We start from the raw sequence: 20,801 nt of genomic DNA, 5'->3' as shown, positions 1-20,801 counted from the left end.
GGTGGCTTCGTACCTCGGGATCTCGCATGGCTCTGACGTTCCATACGCCTGGGCCGAACCGGACACGCAATACCCCCAAGCCGGGACTATTCTGTCAAGGTTCTACGCCAGCTTTGTGGTCAGCGGTGACCCGAATAGGTTCAAAGCTGCAGGTGCCGCAGATTGGAAGAAGTATGTTGACCCCGGCTCGGATAGCCTGGGTTGGCAAGTGATTGTCAGTAAGAATGTGTGGCAGGTGCAGGTGGGTCACGTGAGGCAGCTCCTTCACATCTCGGAGCTGCCCCACCTACACCTTGCCCAGATATCCAGCCCAGCCAGCGCTCAGCTTTTCCTATCATCATCATCATCAGATCCAATACAGTAGTATTGCCTCCACAGGTTATGAGAGCCCAGCGTTGACTCTTTTTCTTTTTACCCCATATGAATTGATCGCCCAGCTCTGCGTAGAGCCCGTTCAATTGAGCAGTTACTAATCTGTCGACCAGAGATCGCGGCGTCGCGACTGGCAACGGCAGAGGTACAGATTCCTCAAAAAAAAAAAAAACAATAACAGACGCGACCGTACAGGCCGTCTACACCTATACACACACTATCACGAATCTTTCACCTCCATCGTCATCATGGCTGGCAACCGCGCCCGCTGGGAGGTGCCCGACCTCAAGGGAGAAGAAAATTGGGACCAATGGTACGCAGTACTGCATCTCACCCTTGAGACTCTCGATTACGAGAAGTACGTCGATGAAGACGTCTCTCAACCCCATCGCGATGATCCTATCACTCCAGCGCAGGCTGTGGCCTTCACTACTTGGAAGAGCCAGCGCATTGAAACGTACGGCATCATCATCGCATCAATCAGCAAAGTCCTCGATCGTCTCCTCGCTGATGGATACGACATCAAGACGGCTGACCGCAACCCCTTCCTTCTCATGAACAAATTGAAGACCATCATCCCCAAGATTTCAGAGGATGCCGTCGCCGAGCTCGTTCGAGAGCTCTGCAACCTCAAGCGAAAGGACTTCTCAGATACTCATAAGTATCTCCAGCGTGGCCAGTATCTCATTCGTCGTATCGATGAGCCGGTCCCCTCTTGGCACAAGAAAGCCATGTTCATCCTACTCAACGGATGCCAACAAGAATATCCAGCACTTTACGACAAGTACGTCGAGGACAACACCAAGACCCTTGAAGATCTCACACGCGATCTCACATTCAAGGCCAATGCCGAAAGGACTGCTTCACTCAATGCCGCGAGGGGCTACGTCGCCGTTGGAAACAACAGCAACGGCAACAACAAGGCCTCCGGTAACACCTCAAACAACAATCAGCGACCTAACAACAACTACAATGGTCCTGACTGCCAACACTGCGGCAAGAAACATGCGACTACCTCTTGCTGGGTCGCCCATCCCGACCTCATCCCATCCAACCATAAGTACCGTGAGAACCTGCTCAAGAAAGCTGCTGCTCATACTTGTACCTCCGAATGCCGGGAGGGTAAGGCAGTCGCGGTCAAGGCTACGCCGAACGTTCTCCACCAGAACACAATGGGACATACAGTCTTGCCGTGCTCAACTTCGATGGCAACGGGCAGAATTAACCGTGACGACATTATCCTGGATTCCGGGTGCTCGCGAACCACTTTCAACAACCTCAGTTGGTTCACCTCCTTCACCGAGGCAATACTGCCACCCATGGAAGTCGCCAACGGTCAGTACGCATCGCCAGCTGGTTACGGCACGGTTTACTTCACTGCCGTTGATCCAGATGACAGCAACAAGGTGGTCGACTGGTCAATTGAGGATGTACAGTACTGCCCTGACTGCCCAGTCAACCTGCTGAGTCAAGGCACACTCCGTCAGCAGGGCTACAAGGTCAGCGACGACACTATCCACATTGGAAACAACGTCGCGATCGCCAAACTCGATTGGCATAACAATGTTGCCGTTATCGTCACCAACAACTACGAAGGCCCGAAAATTAACGCGGCCCTTAACCTTGCTATGGTAAGCAAGAATAAGAACAAAGTCACATTTGACCTTATGCACAAGCGACTTTGCCACGCGGGCAAGAGCAGGGTCGTTGAAGCCTGCCGTCGTGTGGGCATAACTTTTCCTCAACAAGAAATTGACACCTTTCACTGCGAGGCTTGCCACCTAGGCAAATCTCAACAACTCATCAGCAGAGAAACCCCCATTCGAGAGGCCCAGCCCGGTCATCTCATTCACATGGACTTGGTACAATTCGAACCCTTGTCCTATACAAAGTCACGTTATCTAATTCACATGATCGACGCGCGTACAGGCTTCCAGTGGCGATACTTGCTCAAGAGCAAGCGTGCTGACGAAGTGCTTGATCGTATCGAAGAATTCATCAACTTCTTCGAAAACCAGACCAACCTTTCGATTAAGGCGTTTCAAATAGACAACGGCACCGAGCTTTTCAATGCTCTTTCGCAGGAGCTGTACACCAAACGAGGCATTAAAGTCAAATTGACTGTTGCTGACACCCCAAGCATGAATGGAAAGGCAGAGCGAGCTGGCCGGACTTTTGCAGAGGCGGCCCGAACCATGCTGATTGACGCCAACCTTCCTGATTATCTCTGGGACTATGCCGTCACCACAGTCATCACGATTGCCAACCTGTTGCCCAAAGCAACCAATCCAGGCCATCTCAGCCCCCACGAGATGCTCGCGAAAGATCTCAATCTTGACGAAGCCCATCACGTACCGTATATCCACCATATCCGCACTTTCGGCTGCGTTGCCTATCTCCACCGCAAGGGGTCATTGCAACCAGCCCGCGCCAATAAGATGGAGACAAGAGCCATCAAGGGATATCTCGTTGGATACGACTCACTTCACGGCCATCTCTTCTACGTCTACGTACCTCAAAGCCACAAGGTATACCGCTGCCGCGATGTTCGTTTCTATGAACAGGGCAAGCACCAGGACGAAGACAATGACCCAACCATTGATCACGATGCCATTTTTGCTGATCCAGATACCAGCACCTCATCTGTTGAGTATGAAGGAGCACAGAAGTCGTCCAGCACTCCTGACCGCCAGGACGAAACCACTGACAACAAGTCTGCCGAAGAGGCAACTACCCAAAACCCTCTTCCAACCCCTGAACCAGACAGCCCTATTGATCAGCAGATGTCTGCTAACATAACTGTTCAACAGCACGATACTGATACATCTTTCGATAACGCTATCGAAGAAGCTATCCAACAGGATATAGATGAAGCAACTATAGTAGTTGCCACAGAAGATCACGATCTTCAACCTACAACACAACCAACTAGACGAACTCGTCAATCTCGCCCTCCTCCAAGCCAACCAAACAGAGCCTCAACACGTGAGCATGTCAGAAACTCACAGGGCACTTGGGTCAAGAAGAGGGGCGGTTTCAGCGGTTGCTCTCTCCGAGGCAACACGTATGCCAAGTCTGATGGTTATCAACAAGCCTATGTCAGCCTTGACACAGTTGTGTGGGAAGACAACCAGCCTCCAGTATTATCTGCCATCGCCGCTGCCGCACTCGCTGGTCCAACCGTACCTCGCACTTTCAAGCAGGCCAAAGAGGGTCCTGAGTGGGACAAGTGGCAACCTGCTTTTGATAAGCAAATCAAGGCGCTACAGCAAGCCGAAGCCTGGGAACTCGTTGACCCTCCAACCGGAGAAAATATTCTTCCTGGCCAATGGATATGCGATATCAAGTCTGACGGCAGATATCGTGCCCGATGGGTTGTCTGTGGCAACCACGCGGTATCTGACTGGTCCGCTGAACAATTGTACGCAGCTGTCGCTAATGCAACCTCTATCCGTGTTTTCTTTGCTGTTGTTGCAACCAAGACCTACATCGCAGAGTTATTCGATTACGACACAGCTTTTCTTCACGCCTCTATCCCGGACGATACCAAGGTGTACGTCCAGCAGCCCCATGGCTATCGCCAAGGAGACAAAGTCTGCCTCCTCAAGCGTGCCCTTTACGGCCACCCCATGGCACCTGTATGGTGGTTCAACAAGATCAAAGGTCACATGACTGACCTCGGTTTTCGAGCTATTGAAGGCGAAGTCTGCCTTTTTATCCATGACGAGTACAACTGCATTGTTTTGATGTATGTTGATGACAACGTCATCGCTGCTCCAGACCGGAACACTATTCGCAAAGTCAAGGATCTCCTTAAGTCATTTGTCAGCATGAAAGAACTGGGAGACGTTCAGAGATTCCTAGGTTACGAAGTCTGTCGCAATGAGAGAGCCAAGACCCTCCACCTATCACAAGCCGAATTCTGTCGCAGGATGCTTCAGAAGTTCGGATACGTGGACCTCCATCCAGTCCGCACACCAATGGATCACAATATCGTCGCCAAGTGGCCAGTTGAGTATGAACCAGTTGAAACTGACCGTTGCAAGCTGTACTTGCAAATGACAGGCTCTATTAATTTCCTCTCGACCGGTACGCGCCCCGATATAACTTACGCAACTAGCAAACTCTGCGAAGCCAACAGCCGCCCTGGTGAGCACCACTTCGCAGCAATCAAGCACCTCATGAGATACCTCACTGGCACAGTCGACCTCGGCATCACCTTTGACGCTTCTATGCCTATTGATGACCTCGGACTCCATGCTGCCAGCGACGCGGCCTTTGGCGACTGTCGCCTTACCCGAGTGAGCACTGGAGGATACGTCGTTATCCTTGCCGGTGGCCCAGTGATATGGAAGTCGAAGAAACAGACTTACGTCACAACCAGCTCCACGGAAGCTGAATTCATTAACCTTACTCCAACGGGACTTTCGGTCCAATGGGTTCATAAGCTGCTGAGACTTCTCGGCTGCACTCAACCTCGTCCTACGGTCCTATTTACTGATTCCCGCAACGCGCTGATCAACGTAACGAATCCACTAAACCAGGCGCGAACCAGGAACATCGATCTACGATACAAGTGGATCATCGATCAAGTCAAAAACGGCTTGTTCAACCTCAAACTTATCCGAACACATGACATGCCTGCTGACGGACTCACGAAGCCGTTAAATCACGAGAAGCACGCCAACTTCGTCAAAATGCTTGGCCTTACGAAAATCGCTTGCAAATGAGCATATAGATATCCTTATACCCGACCGAACAAACAAGGGATAAAGGATTATTTGGCTCAGGCACAGGACGGAGGATATAGGCGGAGCATGGGATACAGCGGAGGACTAATTGGGATTGTCGGTATTTGAGCCTGCTTCTCACATGTACGATAGTTTTCACTGTGGCTGGCCTGAGGGGCGGTGTGGCAGGTGCAGGTGGGTCACGTGAGGCAGCTCCTTCACATCTCGGAGCTGCCCCACCTACACCTTGCCCAGATATCCAGCCCAGCCAGCGCTCAGCTTTTCCTATCATCATCATCATCAGATCCAATACAGTAGTATTGCCTCCACAGAATGAGACATGGATCGAGAAGGACGATATTCGAAGGGAGGCCATCGAGTATTGGAGGTCCATTCCGAAGAAGCTGGATCACTGGATTAAGGTACTTATCTGAAGTCTCAAGGTGCTGAAAAGACGTTTTCAGACCCCGTTAGTGCGCCCAGAATTGCTTCTCGTCTTGCCGAAAGAAGATAATCCACCTCATCTTTCTTTGAAACTCATTTCTCATTTCTTCGGCAGATATGTATGAAATTCCCCAATATTCACTCTCGAATTCCCATGTGTTTGAGGCACGGCAAGCCAAGGTAGGAAGATGCCTTTGCAAGTGTCTTCCTTCTCTTCTTCAGGTCGCTAGAGTCAGGAAGGAGCTGTCAGGCAGAAGCAATCCGTACCTTCCACTTCTATCTTCCACTTCTTGCTTGCGCCTTCCCAACTTCGACTCTCTCAACCGGTCGCCAATTTTCATCATTTTCCGCACTTACCTCTCAAGCTTTCCCCCCCCTCACCCTCAGCCTGTTACACTGCTCTCAACCTCGCTTTACCTTCACCACGATCAAACGGCCGACTTTCTCGAAAAAGGTCCCGACTTTTCGCTAATAGACATCGATTGTTCACGTTTGAAAAAGTCGAAGCGAAACCGTCAAAATCGTCACGATGTCCGCTAGTCCCTTGATCATGATGGTCTTTGGAAATCGCCGTCGTCTCACCGCCCATCCAGAGACTTACAATCATCCCATGACTGTCGCGCGGAATGCGTTTGGCAGCAAGGCGGTCAATCTGACTGTCATTGCACTTCAAAGTCTGGGGAGCAGGAGTTCGAGCTTGACCGGTCAGCCTACAGGGTCGTCGAGGACGGTTGGGTCCTTCGCCTAGAGCCAAGAGCAGGTCCGTTGATCAAGCCCAAGGATGAACCCAGGAGACGCCCAAGCGAAAACGAGTGCGACACGATGACATTACCGAGTCTTCCTCACTGTTCATCAACTTCATTGTCAAGACTTGTAAGTTTTTGAGTACGTGAACGAAGGGCATTCAGATCGCGAGCTGATGCATTACCAAAGCCGCCGGTTGCAACATCCCGGTGATGATGTCACCAGTCGCCACCATTGCAGACCTCAAATCTACCTTAGAGGCCAAAGGTGTCCCCTACCCTTCTCACCAAAGAATCGTTTTCCGTGGCCTGGACCTGGAGGATGACAAAACCTTGAGGGAATACTCCGTCACCGACAACGACATTCTCAATCTGTTTCCCGACATAATTGGTGCAAAGTCGGCAATCTATCTCTTGTCACCAACCCAACTCAACAACGTCTATGTCGAGTTCGAGCTGTCTCCCTATTCTTGGACCTTCAATACACTCTACAGAGGGGCTTATGTCTCCTGGCAGGTTTCTGTCAAGCCCGATGGCACTCTGAAGAACACCGCCACCGACATTGACTGCAACTGCCTGGTCTGGGAGGCAGAAGCCTGGATTGAACGATCATCCGCAGTCACAGAGGCTCATTTCTTCAACCCCCGAAACCCTCTTGCATACTTTGCCGACAACTGTGTCCTGTCATTTGACAACTTCGTACCCTATCTCTACCGGGCTCTTGCCAGCCTCACCCTCACTTCGGCAATGCGAACCGAAATGGTCGTTTACTGGCTCCCCAAGTTCCAGTCAATTCGCTCAAGAGGTCTTCAGATCGCCTTCAACTTCATCCCGCAGACCGATTTTGAGAAAGCGGGCAAGTTGACTGTCACTCCTGGCCCTAGCAGTGTCGCCAGAGTCTTTCTCGTCTTCAGAGGCGTAGTCGTTAGCAAGAACGCAGAGAATCACGCGGAACTGGATGCGTTGGACTGGCCCAGCAAGATTGGCATTGACGTGGAGGGCATGATGAACCAGAGCAAGTTCCGCGTCATGGAGTGGGGAGGCATGGAGGTGAACATGGGCTAGAATGATTGGGATTCACTGCTGCCTTCCAGAATGGTACACCTGGTGCCTCAGGGTGGGTCAACCGTCAAGCAATAGCAGGCTACTGCGCTTCGAGCTCGACATATGAACATACCTGCGATGGGAAATCCTTATCATCACGAGGTCTAGTGAGGGAAGTTAGGGAACAGGTCAATAGATCCGCCCAGGAAATCAGCACGTCTTCTGCATATCATGAACTCAGAAGCATGTGAAAGTTCGTGTTCCACCCTGTAAAGTCTCCACCGCCGTATGGTATCTTCAATTTACAACATCATCCTGTTCTAGTACGAGTGGCAGGAAAGTTCAGAAGATGACAGCTATCCTTTTTGTTTCTGGTAACATCCAGTCGTTGAACATTATCTCCTGCCGGAGCATTTCAAACAAACAACAACAAGCTCAAGATAACAATAAAGCTTGACGCCAGCTGGGGAGCTCCACTGGTCGGAGACACGCTCGGAGAAGCAGTAGTCGTCGTCGCCGGAGCCGAAGGATCGGTAATGGGCGAAGAATTCGTCTCAAGCGTCGCCGCTTCGACCTTGAGGTTCGTCGAGTTGAAGCAATTGTCTCCCGTCACCGGGCTAACCTTTGACACGTCTTCCGTAAAGATGATATCGACACACTGTCACAGTCAGCCACACGACCTCATCCCGCATCTCCGCCTCCCGGTAACGTTGCACATTCCCAACCAAAGTCATCATGAAAATTGCAACACCTCGTAACGCAACGTACACTGAACAACGCCGCACCATGCTGTGCAGCCTCCACGACCTGGATCGACGCCAAGTCCCCCTCCTTGGGCGTCACACCTGCCGGCAGCGGCACCTTTGGCAGGCAGAACGTCCCCTCGTACTCTTGATTCGAGGGCCCCGTCAGCTGAAACCGGGGCACCATGACCATGGAGTAGTTCTTCGGCGACTCGCCGAGGCCGAGGTTGATGTACATGAGCGCCGTCTTGTGTCCCGAGTTCCAGCCCGGTTGGACGGCGAGGGCGCCGCCGCTGATGGGCCAGTACGTTCTGTTTTGCGTCACGCCGAGGCCGCCACCTGTGGGGAGGGTTTCATGTCAGCCTTTGAATAGCAAGAGATGCGGAATTTCGTCTCTGACGTATGTGGTAAGAGGTGAATTGGGATGGGGGCGTACACGGGTATGTCCATTGCATCCCGAAGGGATATGTCTCATTCGTGATGAAGGTATTGCCTCTCCATCCTGGGTAGGAGAGGACTGTGTGGCCGTTGGACAAGGCCACGAATAGCCAACATGTGGCAACTAGGAAGCCGGAAAAGGTCTTCATGATGAGACTGGCGAAAAATGAGGTAGGAAGCTCAAGACCTGGTCAAGCCTTGTCCCCGACTGGGCATCCACTTCTTCTTTAATGGCATTTCGAAATCAGAAATACACACTGCGCAGGTGCTCTGACGCATCGTTTGCATATGCCAATGTCAGCAACATGACTGCTAAGCTGCTGTGTCGCCAAATGACGGTGGTCGGTGGTCAGGTCGAATAGAGCCTTGTTGCCGTGATGCATGTCAGCCCTACTGAGGGACGGACGTCGAATGGCTAAAAGGCCGATGGGAGTGGCTTACGCCAGCGTAAGCACCGGCTGACGGCTTGGCCTTTGAGCTTAAGGTTAATCAACACGGCTCGCAAAGTCGCAATGACAACGGCTAGGATCTGCTGACGACGAAATGTGTATATTTGGTAGCAGAAGGAAGAAGTCACTCTTTTGCGGACTTCCCTCAGTGGCCATTGACAGGCGATAATGAGCTTTCTGTGTGAACCTCGCGTCCTTTCACATGGGCCCTTGTTCTCTCCTTCGCATGAATACCAGATTCTGCAATCCAAGCTAGCCCTGTTTAACGCCGAAGGAGAAAGATCAACGTTCAGCTGTAATTGGCGACTTGAGGATTAAGAACATGGAAGCAGCGTGACAGCCAACTTGTCCGAGTTTCATTGTGCCTACTACTCGGAAGGGACCTGCCTAGACAACCCTGAGGACAGGGAGTACTTTTCGAACTTGTGATCAGCATACTACGTGAGATACTTGTTATTCTTTGTGCACTCAATCCTCCGGCCCTTCCTGTGTGGTTCGGGGTGTTCGGCAAGGTCCGTCAGTGTCAGAGAAAGCCTCAGGGGTTTACAGCATCACATCTCGAGATCCCAGCAGGTCATGCCTCCGACGTTGAAGAAAACTTTGACAAGGCCTTAGGGCTGCACTATTGAAATCTCTATTCCATACAAAGTAGCGGTACCGAGGCCTTCCCCAATCACTAGTATTCAGACCCTAGTGAGTGGTTCTTTGCGATCGAGCCTCATTGCCAAGACCGACGATTCCTCTGTTGGTTGAGCTGTCACCACTGTTTTGACTCGAACATCTGAAGATCGACGTCAACCGGCGCGCCCTGTCGGGGAAATACTCGCCGGCGCCCCCCAAACCCGTCACCAGTGACCACTAACCAGCGATTGACTAACGGCAAGAAAAAGGAGCAAACGGTAAAACCTTCAAACCATGGTGACATGTCAAGGTTGAAGGACCAGCCGTGGTTGGCTGAGAAGCGGCCGCCCGAGATGCTGCCGTCAGCACTAGCGACGCATGAATACAACGTAGCGAGGCGGTGCCGGATCCAGCCCCGAACAAGGCCACAAGAGGCTAGAGAACTAGAGATGAGCTACTGCAAGTAGCTAGCTGTATGGTAATTAGGTGGCCATGCACTCAATGCAGTGCTGTTAATATTGCAGACACCAGCTGTGAGTGTCCCTTGCAAGATGGGAAATTAAATCGTGGCATAGCGGCAACGGCTGCCGGGTTATCGGCGTTCGTTGTCGTTGAACGCTGAAGGGATAGACGGAAAGTGACTGCTAGATTGCGGCACAGTTACAACTCTGGTAGTTCACGCCGTACGGATACACCGAGACTATCCGTACATGACCTCAGCCCAGACTTTCTCCAAGCACTGCTGATGTTTTTATGCGGGGAAACAACATCCTTCTGTGGACTTGTGGTTCTAAAGGTCGTCTTACTCGCCAACATCACAGCGAGAAGGGATCGAAAGACCGTCAAAGTTGCCCGACTTTGACTGTCTCTATCGGCGGTACTTTGGCACGCTTTGTAAAAGTGATAGCATTCTAATGATAAATGGATGGCAAAGACCCGAGCCAAATCCTTTGAAAGTTTGAAACCTCCCCGCTGTTGTTTACCTCCCCCAACAAATCAAATCCCATCAAGCCATCTCAAAGTCTCCATCTTTGGGCCCACGCAATCTTAATGGCTTCGGAGTGTTCCCATAAACTTCATTGGTTGAAGACGCCCAGGCGAGCCCAGTGCCACTCAACATGGAACCTCCATGAGAAGAAGCACAGCATCGTGATCCATCAAATCGTCCCATGCGTGCCATGCCCATCCATGATCCAGCGAGTGAAAAAGGCAGGGGAAGGGACTTTTTGACACTAAACCATAGGAAACCCCAAAAAACATCGGATCGCCAGCTTTGATTTCCTCTCTCGGAGTGTTCAGCTTAGGCCAGCTTGAAGCCTTGAACCCCTGACACATTGCATCTGCTAGGAATTCCCACCTTCGGGTACGGACAGGGGATGCCCTGCCGCGAAAGCCATCACCCCATGTAACCGTGCGTGCCGCCGTGCAGAGCGCGAGTTCAGGTACGGATGGATATCTACGGTTCGCCGTCCATGTCGAGAGTATTGGAGCTGGCTGCATCGCGAGCAACGAGCTGTGTTGGACAACGTCCCAACACAGCGAGCCAGCGTTTCCTGTTCCTAGCTGCGAAATCATCCAGGCAGTGAATTTGGGTGTGATGAAATGGAATGCTATACTGCCTTTTGGCGTGCCGCATTGCCGTTGAGCTAAATCTTTCCTACCTAGCTTCGCGGCTTCGCCTCGACAGGACGCTACGCGCCATGTGGCCAGCCTAAGGTATTCAAGAAATCTCGCCCCCGGCATCATATTCCCACGGCAGGCAATGACCGATCATTGCATCACAAATGTCTGCCGCCAATATCCCATTCCCTCCCCCTTTCAGGCCCTTTCAGGCTTTTGCAGGCAGCAACCGCTAGTGTCGTAGCTATCAGTACCAAGATCCACCTGTACTTTTCACGACTCACGACTCTCAGCTTCTACCTGCACCAGGGGCCAACGTCTACGTCGAGTGCAACCACCATGATGTCTCGGCGGCTCGGCTGGAGACCACTGACGGGTAGGTACGGAATACCTTGCGCTAGAGGTCTTGCCATGGCACACCTGGATAGACTAGAGACATCATCCTATGGCTCTCAACTTCCTCCACAGCTCTCTGGGGCGAACATGGGAAGCTGCTGGTGTCGTGGATCATCGTGATCATATTGTTGTCTATGTTATGTGTTCTCCTTTCCAGATGTAGCCAGGAATATCTCTTATCTAAGGTACTTGGAACCCTGTATTTTTATTAGTTAGTCTTACCTAGATTATTATAAGTCTAAATTGCTCGTTCTAGTCCGAGCATACCTACCTAATTCTACTTTTATACTTTAATATACCCCTTTAGATCGCGGTTTTTATTTATTTTTTATTATAGTCTAGCTACTTCTACTTAAATACTTCTTTTACTTTGTTAATTCCCTTCTAGTATAGGCGTTTTAAAGAGGTTTAGTTGGCGGACGAAGTCTTTATGTTTCTACCTCGAGAGACTTTTCGTTAGTCTATTTAGTATTATCTTAGTCGTTAGTATATATTGGATATTAATATGTCCTTTAAAGATAGACTATTTAAGTTAGTAGTAGTATATATCTACGTAGCGAAGCTTTGTTTATAGCTTAAATAGCTCTTTCTTTACTAGTCTAATAGTCTAGGTATTATTGTATTAGATTAATATCTTTAGTGGTTTTCCTCCCAGTGCTTTAATTAATATATTGGCGAAGATTACTTCCTTTCTTGCTTATAACAGAGCTAATAACTCAGCTTTAGTTGTAGAGGTTATAATAGTTACTCACTTATTAGCCCTCTAGCTTATTATTCCTCTAGATAACTTTATTATAAATACTTATAATAACTTACGGTCTATTGAGTTATACATAAAGCTAGTATCTAAAGCGACCTTAAAGCCGTCTATCTTCTCATCAAACTCTAACCCAAGGCCTGCGGTTCGTTAGAGATATTATAGAACTCTATTAGTAACCCAGTGATACTCCTAGCTTGGGTTCTAGTTAAATCTAGCTAGTTTGCTTATTACAAAAGTAATATCTGGTCTCGTTATAATAGTAATATATAATAGTGATTCTACTTTGCGCTAGTAGGTTGTAATTAACTTAACATTTGCCTAGTTGCTATTTACAGTTAACTCTTTTTATAATATAGGGGTATAAATAAACCATCTAGCCTTTGCTAGTTTTATCGTGCCAGTTCCGATTAGAGATGTAATGTTTTAGGTAGTTATATAAAGATTATAAGATTTAGAGCTTTTTTTATTACTTGTTATGAGTAATCTCTATACTAAAGAACTATTATAATAATTCCCTTCTTTCTAAATAGTACTTCTACTTTATTATATTAATACTAGCGGTTATCTCCTCCTTCTAGTCTCGTAGAAATATTAATATAAACTCATTTATATAGAAAAGAAAATAGGATCTTACTCTTTTTCTAATAGAAGTTCTTTCTAGAGACTCTCTTAAATCTAGCCTCGCGAAGTCTCTTCTCTAGGTACCTTTACTATAATAATAGGGATCTACGGAGGCTATATAATGCTCTCTTTTGTCTTAATACCTTGCTTATTTTGGTATATCCTAGTATAAATTCCATATAGATAATCTCATTGATTAGAGTATGGATAAATACGGTATTATAATAGCTCTAAGTTATATCTTACTACTAATATTATTAGAGTTTTAAATAATAGTCTAGTAAGTATAGCTGCGTAAGTATTTTTGACTTTATCCTTTACTTGCTGATCGCCTCTAATAACAAGTCTAGCTTTGTATTTAATAATTCTTTCTTTCTAATCCCGCTTATACACATAAACCTATCTACATCCTAATATCTAATATCTATATATCTCGCTTTTGTCTACCTTAATATATGTTTCTATCTCTTTATAGCTCTAGAAATATATTTTCTTTACTTCTAGAAACTCGCTCTTGTACTTATATCCCTTCAGGTCTACGTATTTATTTAATAATAATAGCTTAGCTAGCAAAGGTTCCCCAGATAGGTCTATTATAGATATATCATTTAGTTCCTCTTACTACCTCTACTCACTCGATAATATAGTAGGCTTATCTCCTTATGATAAGCACGTAGGGGTCTTTATACCGTTACTGCTTTTAAAAAGACTTCTAATTAGCTTATGGCCATGCTAAATACCCTCTCCTTATCTCCTTATAATATTATAATTATTGGTAAAAAATAGAGATACTAGTATATTAGTTATTCGTAATACATATACTTAGGTAAAATCCCTAGATATTAGTTATAATGATTAATATAGATCTTCCTTCCTAACCCCAGGCTCTATCGCCTAAACTTGCTCTAGTTACCTCTTTAAGTATTAGATTGATTATAGTATCTTGTTCGTTTATTTAATTTTGAAATTATCAATTACTTTCATAAATCGCGGCAGTATTTACTTATTACTATTCTAACTATAAATACTACTTATTATATAGATCTCAATATATTTTGTTTATAAATTATAAGAATAAAAGGATAGCTTATTCAATTCCTTCTCTACCTCTTTATACTTAGTTTAACTATAAGATTAGCAAAAAATAATAAATTTAAAGAATTAAGAAATAAAAATAATTAAAATCGAGCTTCTATATAGGCGGGTTAGTCTATATCTTACCCTATCCCTTAATCTATTTCTTTTTTACTTAGGTTCTCTCTTTTGTTATAGAGTAAAATAGAGTAATCTATTATGTTGTTTACTTCTTCCTCTTTAGCCATAAGCTACTAGTTATTTAATAGGATACTAGTGGCTATTTTAATTAATTCATCTAGTTACTCTTAGTCTACTTTCCTAAGGTTATCTTTTAGTTACTATATATTCCTAAAAACATTACAATCTCGTTAAATATTATATTCTTTATTAAAATAACTTAATTTAAGTATAGGATCTATATTCTATAGATTCCTAAGGAAGTATATCTTACAAGATATCTTATCTAAGTCTTTGGTAATAGCTTATATAACCTGTTCTTGCTAAGTTAAGTATTTATTATTATTGTAAATACTTTATATTTTATACCCGTAAGTATGACTAATCTGGCTTGGCTAGGTCTCCTTCTCTTAACTAGGTATAAAATAGTTAGTATAGTAATTTCCAGTTTCGTCTCTTTATTAGTATTTGATTATAGAGATAAGTAGCTACTTATAATATTTCTAACTATATTATCTCCGGAAGTTTACTATAAATTCTTATAACTCTAGCCTTCTCTTTAATTACTACTTTAATCCTCTTAATAGCTCCGTTCTAAGCTTGTATATTTAGGGCGCTCGCTTCTATTAATATACTTCTTAAGTCTAGTATCTCTGCTATTTGAGTATATATAGTAGTGATCTCATTATTATATTTAATAGTTTTAATAGCAATATGGTGCTGGGTTTTTATTATATTTAAAAATATAGTAAATACCTTTAATAGGGTATTATTAGTACGGTTATAAAGATAGTAATCTCATGAGCACCTAGTTATTATATCTAAAAAGATAATTACTAACGTAATCTCTCTATATCCTTATAACGAGATTATATAGAAATTGATAGCGATCTTTTTTCCTATCCTCGACCATTATAGAGACTCTCTGGGTAGTCTGCTCACTTATCTTTTTACTTTGCCTGGTTGATAGGCTTCGTATATACTAATGGCTCCGTTAGGGAGTTCCTGGGTTAACCTGATACTCCTTGAGGCATTGACCAGGTAGTTAATAGTCTTGTTACCTAAGTGGCCTATTCGTAAGTGCTATAGTCTCGGTCCTGCCTTAGTAGGCCTTTTTTCCTTAATAATATATAGAATAAAGCCACTATCCTTGTGCTGCCTGTTAGGTTATATTTAATGATCTATTATCTATATATCTCTTAGAGTTAGTAAATAAAAGTGTTATCTAGTTGTTACGGCCAGCTAGTCGTAGGGGTAGTTTGCAGAAGTTGAGGCTGCGGAACTGGTAACAGTAATCGTAGTCGGGGATAGCTTCAGGGAAGCTATGTCTGTCAATCGTAAGGGTAGGTAAGGCTTCGGTGATCAATCGTAGTCTTGTCAAGGTAGTAGCTGAAAGCAGATGTTAATCCTGATACGAAGTTAATTGCTGAAGAAGCTATGGGAAGTCTGTCCTAGAGCCCGGCTCGAGTCCATCCTATATACAAGTCCTGATCCTGAACATATCCTTTGTTGCCTGATCACCATGTTCGTTGGTGATCACTAAGTGGATACTGGTGAGCGCTCACTTTGGGTGATCACTGTGATCACCTTATCGTGTGCTCACTTTCCTTATCGTCACGTGACTTGTTCCATAGTTCTTCCGTTCCATGAGGAGTCACCTGAGTTCCCGGATTCTCTGCGTATATCAGGTAAATAGCCGCCGCAGGCCTGTGGGGCGGGCCCCCTGGCCTTGTTATGCATGTTGGGTTGTAACATTTAGGAGACCTCTGAAGAAGAGGCTGATGAATAGTTCTAATTGATTTTGTACGATGTGGCTTAATTGACTTACATAAAGGGCTGGAGGGTATTTGAAAGTGGGCGACTCGCTATGATGGGCGACTGGCTATGTATGTATGTTAGTGCTTATTAGATTATGAATTATTGTAGATTATTGTAATTATATCATTGTCTATGTTATAACTATATTCTTCTTTCGAGATGCAGCCAAGAATACCCCTTATCTAAGGCACCTGGATTCCTATATTTTCATTGGTTGGTCTCACTTAGATTATTATGGGTCCAGATTGCTCGTTCTGGTCCGAGCATACCCATCCAATTCCACTTCCGCACTTTAATAGCTGGGCACTGTTTAATACTATCGTTTTGTATTACTACAAGATTGTTGTATTACATGTAGACGTGACCCTACCCCTGGGTTTCCGCACTATTTAACCTCAGCTCTTTTTAGTTTTTTAAAATAAGTTAACTTTTTTTTTCTTTCTTTTTAAGTATTTATTTTAATCATTTACATTAATTCAGTAAATAATTATCCCTAAATTAAATAGTTATATTAAAATAAGCTATCACGACGATATTTTTATTTATATTATTAATTAAAAGTTTTTCTTTAACGTACATGATAAGCGAGTGGGCCAGACAAGCGAGTGGGCCACCCAACTACGACCACAGGACATGAAGGAGCAAATATCAACACCCACCTCATGGATTTAATCCAAACTATTCAGAGTCCTCTTCCTCAGACATTTCCTCATTAAATCGATATGTTCGCGCATTGTAACTAGTGTTCCCGCAAACGCCATATCGTCGTTAGCCCGTCTCAATCCTCGGTCGGCAACCACTACTCCGGCTCGTTTCCTCCTCTACCTAGGCTATAGCCTCTCTCTACAACTAAAGGTCCTCTCCCTTAGCTATAGTGAGGCTTCCTCCTTATCGGAGATGGGTTTTTTTAGCTCTCCGGCGTTGATTAAGTAGGTTATTCTCCTCTCGAAGGATCTAGTTCTCGGATCTTAACAAAGCGATCTAGTATATAAATCTACGAGCCCCCTTAGATAAATACTCTATAGCTTCGATAATTAAAGTTGGTGAGCTATTTTGAAACGGGAGATTCGATTCTTGATGAGTTTTGATTAAGAAGATGCTTCCGTTGGGTTGTTTGGTGTCTGAGAAGTCTATGCCGGTGGTGTTATCGGGAGGGGTCCTGGAGGCGTCGGAGTGTATAACTTTATATTAAGCTTTGAGAGCACACTCTCTGCACTCAAAGGTATAATTCCTGCCCCTCTGAATCCTCCCTGGATGTTTTTCTCTGTGATTGCTTGCGTGAAAGCCTTGTGAAACGCCGGGAAGAAGTCCTCCTTAGTAATAAACATATTACCCCGACGTATCTTGTCCTCGATTTCTCGACCGTACGCCGTTTTTAGAGGCCTAAAATATCTAATATCCAAAGGCTGGAGTAGATGAGACGAATGAGCCGGCATATACAGGGTAACGATGTTGTTCTTCTTATAAAAAATCTCGAAATCCGCGGAGTAGTGACTTTTGTGTCTATCGATAATAAGGAGGCGGTATTAACCTTTTATACGCGGTCTTATATGCCGTTCGAAGTGCCGAGCCCAGTCTAGACCTCCTTTATTTGTTATCTATCCATTTTTAGACGTTACGATGACCTAGTCGTATAGGAGACCGGATTCCGTGTACTAGGTGGAGAGGTGATATTGGCCCGTAACGATAATATACGGCGGAACGCTATAGCCCGACGGGCTGATGGCCTGAATGACCATAACCTATTCACAATTGCCAGGCTATATCATTTTTATGTTTGAACGCCTTTCGGCACTGGTCACGACCATACCGGTTAAGATCTGGCCTATTATAAAGCCAGTCTCGTCAAAGTTATAGATGTCTGAGTCTACGATGCCGTACTTCGCGATTGTGTTCGCCATAAGTAAGAACTATGCGTTAATTGCGCCCAGATCTTCATATTGGGCCCTCTTGTAGTCGTACTTGCGAAAACGACGCGTTCGCAACTCTGGTTGTCGCTTTACGAATTTGAAGCTCATCGCTTCCTAATAGGGGGCGCGTCACGATCAGCGAGCAATCGATTCGCCATTTCTTCAACACCGCGAAGACGGGGAGGAAAACATCTGGTGTCCAGGTCGAGGATGTACTCAATCAGCTTCTTCTCTTCTAGTAGCGTCAAATTCCGTGAGTTGGGTGTGCTATTACGTCGTGATAACGTTCCCTCTAATCTGCGGCCTAAGGTAACGCGACTGATGTTATAGATCTTTGCCGCGGCCCGAATACTGAGGTTTCGGTCTTTCTGGGTAGCCTGAACCGCTAAGTTTAATTGGGTATCTTTGTTCTGTACTGTCATTGTTTTCGATGGAGAAATGCGTGTTGTGATGATGTAGGTGGCACGATGGCGGTTGGGTGGCCCACTCGCTTATCATGTACGTTACCTTAAAAGCTCTTTTATATAGGATAATAATGTTATTAAAATAACTAAAAGAATTATATTTATGAACGAATTTAAGAATAATTTAACTTCAAATTTTTATAGTAATAAATAATTATAAACTTAGTTAATCTTTAATAAGGATTTATAGTTTAATAAATTTAAAAGCTTTTATATTTTTTAAAGAAAGTCTATTAACGGAATTATAATTAAGTTTTTTAGTCATTATAGTTAAAGCTAATAACATCAATTACAAACTTTAGTAAAAAACATTTTATTATAACTAGTTAACTAACTTTTTTTTCTAAATAAAACTAAAAAGATAACTTATATATTAATTTAAATATTAGATAACGTACCTGCATAGCGAGTGGGCCAACATAGCGAGTGGGCCACTTTCCTCTACCTTTCTACCTTTTATGTAAGTTAATTTAGCTACAACGTACAAAATTAATTAAAACTACTCATCATCCTCTTCCTCATTACTGTCCCAAACTACTTCACAGGTTCGTGCGTTATGTCCAGTCTTTCCGCAATTGCCACATCGTCGCGCGCGTGGTTCAGCGCCTTCCGTACGACCCTCCTTCTGAGGGTTATTCTTCCCTCCAACATCAACACCACCCTTTTGTCCTTGTAGTGCCTCTGCTTCAGCAGTATTAAGTGACCCTCCAAGACGTAGTCGGGTCTTTTTTGCCCTCCGGCGCTTACTTAATACCTCTATCCCCGTACGAAGCTTAGAGTTCTCAGCCTCAATAATAGCAAGCCTATGGGCTAACTTGCTAATACCTTTGGCCTGGAAGTCAATTACTTCGTACATTGCTGTTGGTGAGCTACCCTAATGTGCTTGGATCCTCTTTTTAAGGGATGTAGCACTTCGTACGCCCTCTAGTGCTGTAGTTGGTGTCTTTGCGTCCCAGGAGCCTTGGCTGCTTGGCCGTGAGGTTGAGGGTGTTGGCGTCTTTGGCTTGAAATCCAGGCGAGAAATGACTACTTCTGGGTCTAATGGTACAAGGCCTGCCTGTCTAAAACCAGCTCGTACGTTGTTTTCGCCCATTGAAGCAAAGAATGCTGCTTTAAAAGCAGGAAAGAAGTCGTCCTTTGTAATATGCGAAATCTGCATCCGCATCATCTTCTCGATTTCCTTGCCGTACGAGTGCTTTAACGGGCTAAAACAACCAACGTCAAGAGGCTGAAGCTCGTGCGATGAATGGGGAGGCATGCAAAGAGCGATGATGTTTTGTTCCTTGCAGTAGTCGTCAAACTCAGTGGATTTATGGCTGTTATGACCATCTAGGATCAAGAGGCGATGATGACTCTTCGTACGAGACTTTGTACACTGATCAAAGTGCTTTAGCCAATCTAGGCCAATTTCATTTGTCGTCCATCCATTTTCGCTTGGATGGATGCGCCATGTGGCTGGGAATTGGCCGTTGGCGTACCAGGAGAGGAGGTGATATTTGCCCTTCACGATGATGTACGGAGGCAACGCCCAGCCATCCGCGCATACACCCTGAATAACAGAAACCCATTCCCGATTGCCAGGCTGCTTCATACGAGGCCTTCCCTTACGGTCAGATGTCGTAACAACCTTTGCGTGCGACAGCATTCCCATTAAGAAACCAGTCTCATCAAAATTGTAGATATCGTGATCGTGTATCCCATACTTTGTAATTGTGTTTCGCACGAGTGCAAACCAGCCTTGTATAATCGTAGGATCTTCAGCTAAGGCCCTCTGATAGTCGATTCGACGTCGAAATCGCATTTTCAATTGGGGTTGTCGTCGTACGAAGTTCTCTGCCCATCGGGGTCCAACACGCGTCGCGTCGCGCTTAGAAAGGAGTCGGTCGGCCATATCTCGTACGTCTTCTTGTCGCGGGGGAAAACCTCGATGAATTAGGTCAATAACGCATTCAAGAATCACCTCCTCTTCAGATATAGTCATCTTCATTGAATTTGGACGCGTCTCGCCTCGTACGACGCGTCCAGCGCGTCGGTTTTGGATTGACGTTCGAGGGACCTCAAAGGTAGAAGCTGCTTTTCGTATAGACATTTTTGGGTCTTTTTCGATAGCCTGGATGGCAAGGATGATACGACGTTCAATTGAGGTAGATTGCATGTTCGTACGTGGAGGAATGTTAGTGTAAAGGTGAAAGAGGTAGAAAGAAGGAAAAGTGGCCCACTCGCTATGTTGGCCCACTCGCTATGCAGGTACGTTAAGTATTATACTATTTTATTTAAACTATATTCTCGTATTTATGACTTATATAAAATCTTTTCTTCAATAACGAGGTACTTGGGGGGAAGCTGCTGGTTATGCCGGGCGACGCGAGTGGAG

The 20,801-nt window shown here is 45.5% G+C and overlaps 3 protein-coding genes across 3 annotated transcripts; 2 read left to right on the top strand and 1 right to left on the bottom strand.

The window, feature by feature from the left end:
• Positions 1–5,481: 5,481 nt before the first annotated feature.
• BDP81DRAFT_168435 (uncharacterized protein) lies at positions 5,482–6,264 on the top strand. Its single transcript, XM_060582138.1, has 2 exons — positions 5,482–5,524; positions 5,662–6,264. The coding sequence occupies exon 2, from the start codon at positions 5,664–5,666 to the stop codon at positions 6,084–6,086; it is 423 nt and encodes a 140-aa protein (XP_060438004.1). The 5' UTR covers positions 5,482–5,524; positions 5,662–5,663; the 3' UTR covers positions 6,087–6,264.
• Positions 6,265–7,711, top strand: BDP81DRAFT_168436 (uncharacterized protein). Its single transcript, XM_060582139.1, has 2 exons — positions 6,265–6,419; positions 6,480–7,711. The coding sequence occupies exon 2, from the start codon at positions 6,503–6,505 to the stop codon at positions 7,352–7,354; it is 852 nt and encodes a 283-aa protein (XP_060438003.1). The 5' UTR covers positions 6,265–6,419; positions 6,480–6,502; the 3' UTR covers positions 7,355–7,711.
• BDP81DRAFT_168432 (uncharacterized protein) lies at positions 7,552–8,783 on the bottom strand. Its single transcript, XM_060582137.1, has 3 exons — positions 8,513–8,783; positions 8,102–8,415; positions 7,552–7,991 (listed from the first exon to the last, which is right to left on the bottom strand). Exons 1-3 carry the CDS (start codon positions 8,661–8,663, stop codon positions 7,749–7,751), a joined length of 708 nt encoding a protein of 235 aa, XP_060438002.1. The 5' UTR covers positions 8,664–8,783; the 3' UTR covers positions 7,552–7,748.
• Between the last annotated feature and the right edge of the window lie 12,018 nt (positions 8,784–20,801).

This window comes from Colletotrichum phormii (genome assembly GCF_030913505.1).
Source record: "Colletotrichum phormii strain CBS 102054 chromosome Unknown BDP81scaffold_40, whole genome shotgun sequence".
Classification (NCBI taxonomy): domain Eukaryota; kingdom Fungi; phylum Ascomycota; class Sordariomycetes; order Glomerellales; family Glomerellaceae; genus Colletotrichum; species Colletotrichum phormii.
This window is presented reverse-complemented; position numbering and strand designations above follow the sequence as displayed.